This window comes from Vitis vinifera, chromosome 11 (assembly GCF_030704535.1).
Source record: "Vitis vinifera cultivar Pinot Noir 40024 chromosome 11, ASM3070453v1".
Taxonomy (NCBI): domain Eukaryota; kingdom Viridiplantae; phylum Streptophyta; class Magnoliopsida; order Vitales; family Vitaceae; genus Vitis; species Vitis vinifera.
The window spans coordinates 10,306,864-10,319,641 of record NC_081815.1 but is presented as its reverse complement, the minus strand read 5'-3'; the positions used below and the strand labels follow the sequence as shown (position 1 = coordinate 10,319,641).

Here is a 12,778-nt window from a genome sequence, read left to right as displayed (position 1 = left end):
TTACCGTTAAAGCCCAAGTATTGATCAACCCATTTTCTCAATGAAAGCATGTAAATGAGACATCAAAGATTTAATATTTGAATTTTCATAAGAAAGGCAAACTGATTCTCCAAAAAGTAATTATGTAAATATTAGTAAAAAGAATCCGCATTTGAACTAAATATTTCGCCCAGCGCAAATTGCGACTTGTGAGCACATCCATCAAATAGTGGAAATAGTGCTACACACCTCTTTTAAATTCTATGCCAGCTCTCTCTCTCTCTAGTCATGAAACCAGAGGTGGGTCCTGAATCACACTAAAATGAAACAATTAGACGCAAACCTGTCTGGGGAACCAAGGCATTAAATTTTTAAGTAGAGATCAAACGCCATCTGCTGAAAAGACAATCATAAATTGGAATATCCAAAACATAAGAAACCTTGTTTAAGTTCTTCAGGAACTTGAGCACATGCAAGAGAGAGTTGAAATAGTCCTCCTGTGCCTCGCTTATTCATTAGGCTCCAACAAGAAGCATGTAGCTAGAAATTGAAAAAACTAAACAGAATTTGCAAGAGATAGGGGGACCATCACGTGTGATGATCAAGTTCAAAGAGGACCTGGGAAAGTGCCATTCTCCCTCTGCTCATTCCATTTCTCAATCTGCAGCCATTGAACCATGGATTTAAGACAGGAAAAATTCAAGATAATTGAAGGAAATCTCCCATCACAAGTAAATTTCACCAAAATCCAAGCACTGGCAAAAAACTGAAAGAGGGTATGAATTTTGATAGAAATAAAAGGAGAAAGTAACTTTATCATGCTCAAAACCTACTAATTAGTTACCAATAAAAGAATTAAGGGAAGTGAAATGGAGAGAATGATCTTGACCCCAAAAATCAAGTTTTTATAAATCACATGTTCTATTGGACTTTAGCAGTGTTGACCCACACCAGTAAATAACAATCTGGTTTCTTTATTTCTTCCTTTTTTTATAGATGATGTAGTATGAAACCCAAGTCTCCCACAGTTTTTCAAGATGGAGTATCTGGTGCCTCATTTGTCAGCATGTAATGATATGGACGTCGTATCTGTATGCTCATATTTTGAACATATTGCATGAAATTAAAACCTGCATAAATGCTACAATCCACCTATGACGATAGATTTGAAATGGGAATGGGGTTTTCATTGTTTGCAACCTAAACTTAAATTTTTTTTTCTACCCCTCATTGTTTCAAAGGTGGATAGTGCTTCTTCTACTCCATTGGAAAAACTTTTTCTTGTATGCTATGGTTGCAATGGATAAAAATAAAGAAACCTACAAAAGAAACAAGAACACTTTAAAAAATAAAAAAAATCAATATGTTAAAAAAATTAAGCTTGTTACTTTTTGAAGGCCTTTGATTTGTTATTTGTTATCATAAAGAAAAATATTCAGTCGCTTGTCAAAAAGCTGTTCCTCCAATGTTTCAGCATACATTTCAGTGCTTATATTTAAGCAAATGCTTATCCATTTGCAATATATATATATATATATACACACTACTACATAATAGCAATCAAAGCATCCACCAAGCAATCAAAGTCTTGCCAGGCACTCATGTTTCTATAAGCTTTCACATTTCTTGTTTGGTATTTCAATTTTTCTGCAATCTTCAACTTGTTTCAATTACTTTTACTTTGATTTTCATTTTTAAGATATCAGATTGGGTTTGTTTGAGCTCTGTTTTTGACATTGGGACATGACATCAGTTCAATTTGGTTTGTGCAAGGGTTGTTTTTGAGATCAGATTATTGCAGACTTCCAATTGAAAGATTGTTTCAGAGATTGAACTATTTCTATATTGGGTTTAGATTTTTACTAGATTTCGGAGTCCCCTTTTATTTTATTTTCATTTTTTATTAATACCTCTTTTGTTTTTAAGAGTGGCTTGAGTAGGATTGATTCGGATTCATTAAATTTGCTAGATTTAAAAAGATTGATTTTCCTTCTAAGAAAATGAGACTATTTTTAGGGTTGTTTTATGAATTACCATAGCTATAGATTTTCTTTTCTTGTGATTTTTTTTTTGGTCATTTTCCAATAAAACAAACAGACCATGATTAGAAATTTTTTTTTAATCAATATACCAATGTCCCAACCCTACCCATCCTGATTTAGGGGATGGGACTCACAATCCTCCCCCACTGTAGATTCAAGCTAGGAATGGGATGTGTAATTCCTCTGCAGGACTGAGATCGGTTAGAGATGCACTGTTTCCCAATCCCCCAACAACAACCACAACCACTGCCTGTCCCACCATGTTCTATCACTGAACACCTTCATAAGTTTGTTTCGTCACTGGCACCATCTAGATTTGTGTCACAAATCACCAGATAATGGAAGTCAAAGAATCCACCAAACAACAGACCAGAATAGCGAAAGAATCTAGGAGAATTCAACTAGCCACATTATATTGACTAAATCTAAAACCAACTAGTTATAAATCCAACTCTTTCCAAACATAGCCCAACAAGGTAAATTGTATATTTACCATTTGTTACTATGCCAGAGATGCCTATAGACTCATCATAGCCCAACAAACGAGCAATGAACTTCTGTACATTGCTCTAACAGACTCATCATATCCATGTTGAAAACAAAAGTGTATATCACTGTTCCAACTCCAAGCAGACAATACAAGCATCATGTGATAAACACCAGCAGAACATGAAACTCTGGGGTATACCCTAAAGGAGAAAGCAAGGTTCGGTCCTCAATTTCATTCCACATATAAGCACCTATAAGTTTGAAAACAAGAGAATCTTATGCATAATCATACATTAAGAATAAATAGGCACCAAGAAAAATGGAATATTAAGAATGATAGCATTCAAATTATATATCCCAGAAATAAAACAGCAAATAGCACTTTTATCTGGACCATGCCTATCCAGGACAGCAACAAAACATGCATCCAACTATGCTATAAAAAGATGGTTAACTCAAAAGCAGACCAAGAACTGTGTACATATCATACTACTCACCCATTCAACTGGACAAAGGGACCGATAGTATTTGGCAAATTTTTCACAGTCACCAGACTCTTCCCCCTTTGCTGCCAAGCACCTGCAACAAACATTTGAAGCTCAAATAGTAGCTTATAATGATACATAAAACTAATTGACAGCTTTACTGGAGCCTCAAACTATCTTCCTAAAAACGATGGGACACTCATTCATGAATGAACTTGATTGCCATTGTACTAAAAGCAATCAATACCGGTGAAACTCAATGTAGCGGGTGAAACAGTGTCTGGTCTGATTTGTGCTAGGAAATCGGAAATCTGCTGGTGCTGTTTGCAGGTGAACCTGAGATACAAAATAGGAAACAAAGAATAAATTGAAAGCTGAGATGACAACACCAAAGTTGAGACAAGGTTGTCATAGAATACATGAATGGCCTTCCACTGACACTATGGTATTGTTAGGAGAGAAACACTTAGCATATTGTGTAATTTGAACAGCCTTTCACATACTTCCTTCAAAGAAACTTTCCCATGAATTGAATTAACACATATTTACATACAATTAGTTTCTAGTTTTCAAGCAGTAATCACTTACATTAATATAGAATTGTAAAAGGAAACTAGCATGTCTAATTGCCGAAGCTTTTATCAGGTAATGGTCATGAGCAAGAAACATTTTCAAAGGCAATCCTAACTTTTCTAAAGTGACACTGATGAAAACACAAAATGAACATTCTCTTAAATCTTCCTGAGTGATTTCAGCTTCAGAGCTGTGAAGAAACCTTTATAGACCACTCAAGACAAGGAGCATAGAAGCTCTAGTAGCAGAAATCCAGTTGCAAGAGGACTTGAAGAGCAAGCTATTTCCTTAAAGATTCTAGACAACTAGGAGTATGACCATTTTCATTTGGTTCTTTTTCCCAACAAGGATGTAAAGGAAAGAATGAGCCTACAATTAATGGAACATGGGTTACCGAGGATGCAGAAGTTAAGGAGGGTGTTGCAAACGGCTTCTGTAGTGTATTGCGAAAGTCAAGGGACTTGGGACCTAGCATCAATGGATGACATTCGCTTCTCTTGGGAGTACAGACTCAAGGGGCTTGGAGGGTCCTTTTTTAGAGGAAGAAGTGTTTGCTGCCTTGTCTGGTGTGAGCAGGGACAAAGCTCTTGGGCCAAATGGGTTCAATGTGATGTAGAACAATAAAGAGAAGAAGGATGTAGGGGAGAAAATAGAAATAGAAGAGAGAAATTCTAAAGAAATTACTAACATTATTAATCAAAAAAAGTTTGTCATAGTTAACATAACAAGGCGAATATATAGATAAGCAATTCTAACTCCAACAGGAAATTAATTTTAATAAATGTTAACTCTAATGAAACTTTGTCGATAGCTAATAATGACCCTAAAATAAATAATAAACAACAAAACACTCTAAAATGAACTATAAATAACAAAATTTATCACTTCTAATATTTACACATAAGATAAGTGTGTAATTTAAAATCTTTATCTCCATCAATGCCCCCCAGTTAAAAAGAACACACCTCTGGTGAGTTATGTGTAGATATTGCTCTAAAAGATTAGGATCAAATCGACAGAAATCCTCATCAATAATCCCAGTATGATCAGTATTAGGACAATCTCTCCATCAAACAAGAAAGCATTCGACTACCACTAGTTGGAAAAGTAATATACTAATCCACCAAGACATCTACAATAACATCAGTTGGCGCTAATGACACATATGGAGCAGGAATCATAAGACTGATGGATTTTTGTGCAGAAACAGAATAAGGCAATACTAGATGCTCGAATGTGCCTCAGTAAGAATATAAATCTGCCATATTAAAAATTAGACTTGTGATTATACGTGATGGCAAATCAAGCAAATATGCATTATATTCAAGCCTTCGAAAAATATGAAAGGGGTCCAATGAGCAATCATGCAGTTTCTTTATGGAATTTTAAGGGTAATGCTCAGGACAAATGCAAATCAGAACATAATCACCGTTGTTGAACTCTCTATTCCTACGATGTGCATTAGTAGCAAGTTTATAGTCGACATTACTCGAAACGAGTTTTCATTGTATTTAAGCATGTAAGTCACGAATATGGTCAGCAAAGGCCTTAGTAGAATCAGAAGGACAGCAATCAGTAGGCAAGGGAACAAGATCAATGGGTTGGCAAGGTGAAAGACCATAAACAACTTCAAAAAGACTTTTGCATGTGAACTGGTTAACTAAGTTACTGTAAAAAACTCAGTGTGGATAAAAAAATATACCAATCAATGGGTTTCTCACCAACCAAGTACCTAAGTTACGATTAATAACTTCTGTCTAACCATCTATTTGAGGACAGAAACCAGAGGAATACTTCAAAGTGGTTCCAAAAAATTTCCAAAGCATCTTCCAAATATGATTAATAAACTTAACCTCTAGCAGTCTTGAGTAAACCAAGGGCAAAACCCATGCTAAGATCACGCCAAGGTGTATGTGGAACAGGTAATGGAATGTACAAACATGTGTCTTGTTCGTTAGCCTTACCCAACTGATTGGCATGGCATTGGGAAACAATCCTAGCAATATCCCTTTACAATGAAAGCCAAGACCTCCCATATGTAATTTCCTAAACTAGAAACTTCTTAAGTGAAGTACAATTTAACTCCCTTGAAAAGATAATCATCTCAAATGAGAAAGCTGACATGATTTCTATTAGAACTATCTAAGAGATTAGTAAAAATAGTACAAAAATTGGGACAATAGGATGCTCATCTTTAATTCACTCAAACCCTACTGCTTTATTGCTCATAAAGTGGAGGATCACAGCAACACAGCTAAGGACGTAGGCGACATTATTTTCTACCCCAAAAAAATGTTTAGTCATGGAGGAATTCAACCCATGAAACATGCCTTTCACTCAACTTACGCTAGGAATCAAGGTATCTAAAAGCTTGATGGACAAAGTAAAGCATAAACACCTTTGGTAATATATAGTACTGCCAACAAAGAAGAATTGCACCACGGTATATAACTCCTTATCATAGGTAGAATACCATTGTTTTTCCTCATTGAGTTTTTCATTAAAGTACGATACAAGGTGACTATCTTGACTTAAGACACCACCTATACCCACTTTAGAAGCATCACAAGCTACCTCAAAACCTTAGAAAGATCAAGGTGTCGCAAAACCGAAACCTAAGTCATTTTTTGCTTAATTTTTGGGATAGCTTTATGGATTGTTAGGTTACAATGAAAATCTCCTTTTTTTTTTTTTTTTCATGGATTCAATAATTGGGCAATGATGGTACTGAATCCCTAAATAAATTTCCTACAAAAAGAAGTTAAACCATGGAAACTACAAACTTGAGTCAAAGTTTTGGGTTCAAGTTAATCTATTATAGCCCTTACCTTGTCAAGATCAATAGAGATCCCTTGAACAAACACAATAAAACCCAAGAAAAAAACTCTAAGTTGCAAGAAACAAGACTTCTTAAAATTAGCATGTAACTTCTCAGCTCTCGGGATATGGAATACTTGCCTAACATGATTTACATGCTCCTCCTTAGATTAACTATAGATCCAAGATATCATCAAAATTGATAGCAAGGAATTTTCCTAAGAATAACCTCTAAAACATGTGTCATCACTCTCATAAAAGTACTAAAAGTGTTGAACATTTCAAAAAGCACTACTAACCACTCAGCTAATCCTTTAAAGGTTGTTTTCCACCCATCTCTAAGTCTAATACTAATTTGATGATGTCACTACGTAATTCCATCTTAAAAAACCATTGGGAACTAGCATGCTCATCTAACATATCTTCTAGCTAAGGAATAGGAAACCTATACTTAATCATGATTTTGTCAATGGCTCTACTTTTTGCATACATCCTTCAAGGCCCCATCCTTTTTAGGTGAGAATAAAGCAGGTACAACAAGATGAGTAAGGCTATGAAAAATAAAATCCTTAGCTAAAAGATCCTTTATCAGATAACTCAACTCAGCCCTATCCATAGGGTTCATCCTATAATGAGGAACATTAAGTAATTGTGATCCTAGGGCTAAGTTTATAGCATGTTGAATGTCTTTCATGTGTGACAATTCATCAGGTAAGTTCTTAGGCATAACATCCTTAAATTCATCTTAGCAAAGGAATAAATTTGGAAGGGTAATCTAAATTGAACTTAGATGATGTGTAAAAATCTTTCTTAGCTAAGAGAGCATATACCCAACAAGTGTAAAGTCCTACATGCTTAAAATTATCAAAGTGACAATATTGGAATTATTCGCTTAGGTCATTCCCAATGAGTAAACTTATCAACAAACAAGCACTTGTTAAATATTGGCTTAGTAGGTTTTAAGACAATTAACCGACTCCAAAGAAAAATTCATAGGTATTATTTCACCCAAAATTTTTCATATGAAGATCATACAACCAAGGACTTTCTCACAAGATATGTGCAATATCCATGGGTAACACATCACAACAAATGGCTTTCGAATAAAGTCCTAATTTAAGCGAAACTAGATACCTTTCCTTGACAAGTAAAGTAGTATTTTCTACCCAAGCTACCTTAAATGGACAAGGGTAGAACTTAGACTTCAGATCAAACCTAGCAATGGCGTATTCGGACACTACATTCATGGTGCTATCCCCATCAATAACCAACTTACAAGCTTCAACCTCACAAGGAATATAAGAATGATGAAAAATACTTGCACGTTTCCACACATCACAATCAATCAGGGTGGATAAATTACATCGTATCATAGATAAAACTTCTTCATCAGCATTAACCTCAAAATGTTCCTCCTTAGAATCAAGATTTTCCATTGTCTTGAATGGGAAAGACTTTGGGTTGGGGCTACTGCAAGAGTACATTATGGACATATAGATGCTAGGTGTCCCTTTGCATGATAATGATGACACTTAAACTTCGAATGTAGACAGACAAGACTAGATGAATTGTTTGAATTACTTTATCAAAGTTAGCCCTAAAAGTTAGAGTTGCTTCCTTACCATCTTTTGCCTATCCAAAAAACAAAAAAATAAAAAAAAATAAAAATAAAAGAAGAAAAAGAGAGAACAAGAAGTGAGCCATTGTTTAGTCAAAGAAGGGCAATTTGTGAACCATTAGTACTTTTAGGGAAGGCACTAGGGCAAAGCTCACAAGAGTCTATAGATTGGAAAAGAGCACACTTCATAATATAAGAACAAAGGTACTTTTCAATTACAAAGGCCATACAAGCCTCCTCTAAGGACTTAGGGGCATGCAAACTAACATCATGTTTGATTTCAGCTCTTAAATCATTTATAAACCTAGCAACAATGACTCAATAATCTCTGTGAATACCACAACATAACATTAGTTCCTCAATCGAGTCATATATTCACTAAAAGATGTAGTTTGCCTAAGATTCCATAGTTGATCTAACAAATGATTTCTATGATGATAAATACTTTCTTTTTTGTTAGCCTTATCTTTATCTTTTTCCCACATTGTAATAGTGTCTTAACCTAAATGGTCAATGAACAAAAGACTATTTGCCACTAACACTTTGCAGACCCCGTCAATTTCATCTTAGCAAAACAACCACAATAACTATTGGTCATCCCATAACAATCAAGATAATCTTCAAGATTGGCTAACCAATTAAAAAAACATATTTGGGTCTAATCTACCATCAAACTATTATGCATCCACCTTAACCCTCCTAGTGACATCACCTACTTCATCATATATATACCTAGATTGATCATAATAGCATTGCGGAGGTAAAGTTCGATGTTGTCGATAAGGTTATCTATCCTGAGGCTCTTGATGCCTAAAGGTATCCCTAGGATCATCATTGACAAAGTATCACTTAAACTCTCTCCTATCTCCATTGATAGGCACTGGGGAACCAAAAGCTTCATCCTCATAAACATCATCATCCTCATCTAGGATTTCTACAAGTGACTATGTTTTTGTTTATGAATCATTTTCCTAAGGGTGTAGGTAGCAAACCCACTTGGGAATCCCTAAGTCTCTACAATTTAGGGATTGACTAGAGTTTTGTTCAAGTGTAGATTCATTTACTGTTTCCCCCTCGTGATGCTACCCAAGGTCTTTCAACAAATAACTCAAGTCCACAACAAGTTTGGCCACAATATTTTCCATATGCGTCATTACGACATGTAGGGTTGTAATAGTGGTCATAAGGATTTGTACATCCCCTAAAGAGCGAAATGGGATTGTTCAAATTCAAGCAATCTTCATGCTATGTGAAAACAAAGGTTGCGAAAATTGGAAGCAAGGACAAAATTATGAGAGAAAATGGAAATGCTGAGATAAAACATGAATTACTTTAATTAATATCAAATTTTTTCTAGACTAGGTGCAGATAATAGTAATAAAACCCAAAATAAGGGACTATGCAATAACTCCAAAGAAAGGTAATGGGAAATAGGTTAAGGGTAAATAAAAGGCTCAATCCTTGTTTTGAAATATGATAATAACGACAATAACCCTTGTACATTACTTGTTAAACTAAAAGTACATATTTCCAAGTAACAAAAAAATTACCCTCAAGACTTGCTGGTTGAAGTAAGCCTTGAGATTGGCATGGTGATTCCAATGAAGCAGAACTTGTCTAATAACTGATCTTGGTTTTACTTTAGTACCTCTAGTTTAGTGGTAAGTATTTCGTTTATTACTCGCAGTTTAGTACTGAGTATTTTGTTTATTGCCTTGTAGTCTAATAGGAGGAATGCCAAATCATAGGAGTATGAATGGGAGAAATGCCAAATCAATATAGCACACTGGTATGTATATGGTATGTATGGCCACCATAAAAACACATCCACAGTTGACCTTGCGCTATTACCAATTCATGTAGAACAATAGAGAAAAAAGAATATAGGGGAAAAAATAGAAGTAAAAGACAGAGATTCCAAAGAATTAAGAATATCATTAATCAACAAAAAGTTTGTCATAGTTAAAATCATTAGGCCTAATATAGGGTAGACAATCTTGATTCTAATAAGAAACTAGTTTTAATAATCCTAATTCTAATAAAACTTTACCAATAACTAATAATGACCCTAAAATAAACAATTAACCACAAAACAGCCTAAAAACAAAAAAACAAAAAAAAAAAACAAAATACCCTAAAATAAATAATAAATAACAAAATGTCTTACTTCTAATAATTATGCCTAACATAAATGCTTAATTTAATATCCTTATCTTCATCACTATTGACTTTTTTGCAATATTGTTAAAGACTGCAAGGATTGAGTTGATGAGCTTTTTTAGTGAAATTTTCAGCAGCCCTTCATAAAAAGTTGAAAGACTAAAATTTTTTGTCTTGATTACTAAGAAAAGGGTGTCGAGGATTTGAAGGATTTCATGCCCATTAGTTTGATGAGAAGGTTTTACAAGCAGCTAGCAAAAGTACTTGCTAATAGTTTGAATAAGGTTGTCGCTAAAATGGTGTTTGATTTCCACCATGCATGTGCCATGCATTGGTAGAGGGCAAACAAATTTTGGATGCATCTCTTATTGCTAATAAGGCCATAGATTCAAGATTAAAGAGTAATTTGCCAGAAGTCATTTGTAACCTTGACAAAGAGAAGGCTTATTGGCAATCATGGAGAAAATGGGCCTTAGGTAAAGGTGGATGGGATGGACAAAGTGGCACATGTCTTTACTGTGAAGTTTTTAAATAATAAACACAAAACTCACTTTTTTGTGCAAAATGATAGGATCTAAGGTTTAGGAGGAATAGGTGGTTTGGTGATTCGTCACTAAGGGATTCAATTCCCACCTTATTCGCCATAGTGACCTTAAAAGATGCGTGGGTGGCAAATCTGTGTCAGCAAGAGGGGTCACTGAAGTGAGCCTCCCTCAAGATTATTTATAGTTTATATTCATCAAGTGGAATATAATCAATTAAAGAAGGTCTAAACTTAACAAATGAATCACAAATACAAATTTTGTTTAGGGTTGAAATTTAGGGTTTTCTGAACTACCACAAAATTCTAGTTGGACCCAATCAAGAGTCCTATTTTACTCCAAAGTTTTCCATGTTTTCTTCATTCTTCGTATTTACAAAAGTTCTATCAGCTCACTGGATGGGGTATATGCAGAGAAAATAAAAGGATACAAATTAGGGCTAGCCCACATATGAGTAATTAAATTTCATCAAATAGGTCAGAAGAGAATTAGCCTCTTAGTAGTTCCATCAAACACCAAAGCTCCTAATTCTACAAAAACCATGTTAGAAACTTCCACCCTAAGGCAAGTGTTATCATATCCACAAGGCTACACCTATTTAGAGTGATCCAGTGATGCCATTGCCACCATGGTTCAAGTTTTGAAGAGCTATCTGTTGAGCAAGGATGAGACAGAGAATTTCCATTCAGGGCAAGAAAACAATCAGCATGAAAGTTGTTCGTGCACATGTAAAAGCATCTCCTCAATACTCACCACAGGTGTTTAGGCATCTCCCAACTACAAATACTATTTCCTTTCATAAGAGGCTTCAGAAAACCAAGTATCTTTCGTGCATCTCTGTCAATAAGACATCCGTTTTCATAGGCTCATTTTCATTCTATAGTTGCTATTGGTCAGTCTCCGAAGAAAAAGATCGCTTAAGTAAATTATTATCAGAAATTAAATCATTTTGAGAAAAGCAATCAACAAATCAAAGCTGTCAAATATTTATCAGTAATTTTTCATGCCCACATATATTAATCTCTCAAAGCTGAAATTTCCATTTTCAATATCATGGGGCACCAAGAACTAAGAAATTTCACAAAATGTTTAAAATTTGGAAGGCCTGAAATACAATACCCCAAAACAATATTCATAATCTGAAAAGCTATAATGATTCAAAAAAATAAAAACAGCAACAAAAAAAACATATAAATGAGCTAGCAATCAATCAAAAATTGAATCATAAAATTACCCAAAAATTAAAAAATATATATAGATAAGCCGTGGGATTTCATTTCCTGAATTATCTTCGTTCCAAATACTGCCTTACGGGACCGTTCAATTCCTATTAAAGCTAGGAACATACAAAATACCAAAAAAATAAAAAATAAATAAAAAAATAAAGATTCATAATTGATAACTTGTCTTGTTTTGAGCCAAAACAACTAAAAGAAATAGATTTTAACCTGCATTTTCAATTTATTTTTTTTTCCTATCGCAAGAATTTCTTAGATGCCAAACAAAGAGAACCAGATCAAAAACAAAAACTGAATAGGAGGAGGAGGCTTACCTCTTCCATCACGGATCCGATAGAAAACAACCCGAAAGTTTCCAAAGAGCGAGATGAATACAACAGACTACGAACATAAGGGCGCTTTGACGCTGCGTTTGTATAGGAACAGCTTCTCTCAGTTCTTCCGATTTACTAATGACAACGTGCCACGTGGCTAAATGAGGACCCACCGCGTTTTAAAATGGAATGATGAGAGGTTTATTTTAAAAAATTAATAATAATAATTTTAAAAAGTTATCAAAATAAGATTTTTCTCCTAATAAATTAAGAACACGCACTCGTCTTTCTTAAAATATCAAAATTCTCCTCCATGAAAATGCCTATATATTTTTATGGATGAAATTTCATATTTTGAAAGACTTTTATAATTAATTTAAAAAATCATCAAATATCCCGTTTAATCTACTCTCACACTAAAGAAAAATTATTTTAAAAAAATAATTCAAAATATTATAAATTTAAAAAAAAAAAAGGTTGGTAAAAAACCTACCTTTCCCATATTTACTCATTATATCATT

General features: G+C 34.3%; 1 protein-coding gene across 1 annotated transcript; it reads right to left on the bottom strand.

Moving 5' to 3' along the window:
• Nucleotides 1–373: 373 nt before the first annotated feature.
• Nucleotides 374–12,544, bottom strand: LOC100265595 (cytochrome c oxidase subunit 6b-2). Its single transcript, XM_002271946.4, has 4 exons — nucleotides 12,258–12,544; nucleotides 3,243–3,331; nucleotides 3,008–3,089; nucleotides 374–640 (listed from the first exon to the last, which is right to left on the bottom strand). The coding sequence occupies exons 1-4, from the start codon at nucleotides 12,264–12,266 to the stop codon at nucleotides 587–589; spliced, it is 234 nt and encodes a 77-aa protein (XP_002271982.1). The 5' UTR covers nucleotides 12,267–12,544; the 3' UTR covers nucleotides 374–586.
• Nucleotides 12,545–12,778: the final 234 nt, after the last annotated feature.

What these genes read in the sequence shown, in the direction of transcription:
- LOC100265595 (XM_002271946.4), bottom strand. An exon ending in CGCTACATTGAGTTTCACCG is followed by an intron (nt 3,090 to 3,242) that starts GTATTGATTGCT and finishes TGTTTGTTGCAG; the next exon opens with GTGCTTGGCAGCAAAGGGGG. An exon ending in CCCTTTGTCCAGTTGAATGG is followed by an intron (nt 641 to 3,007) that starts GTGAGTAGTATG and finishes CAATGGCTGCAG; the next exon opens with ATTGAGAAATGGAATGAGCA.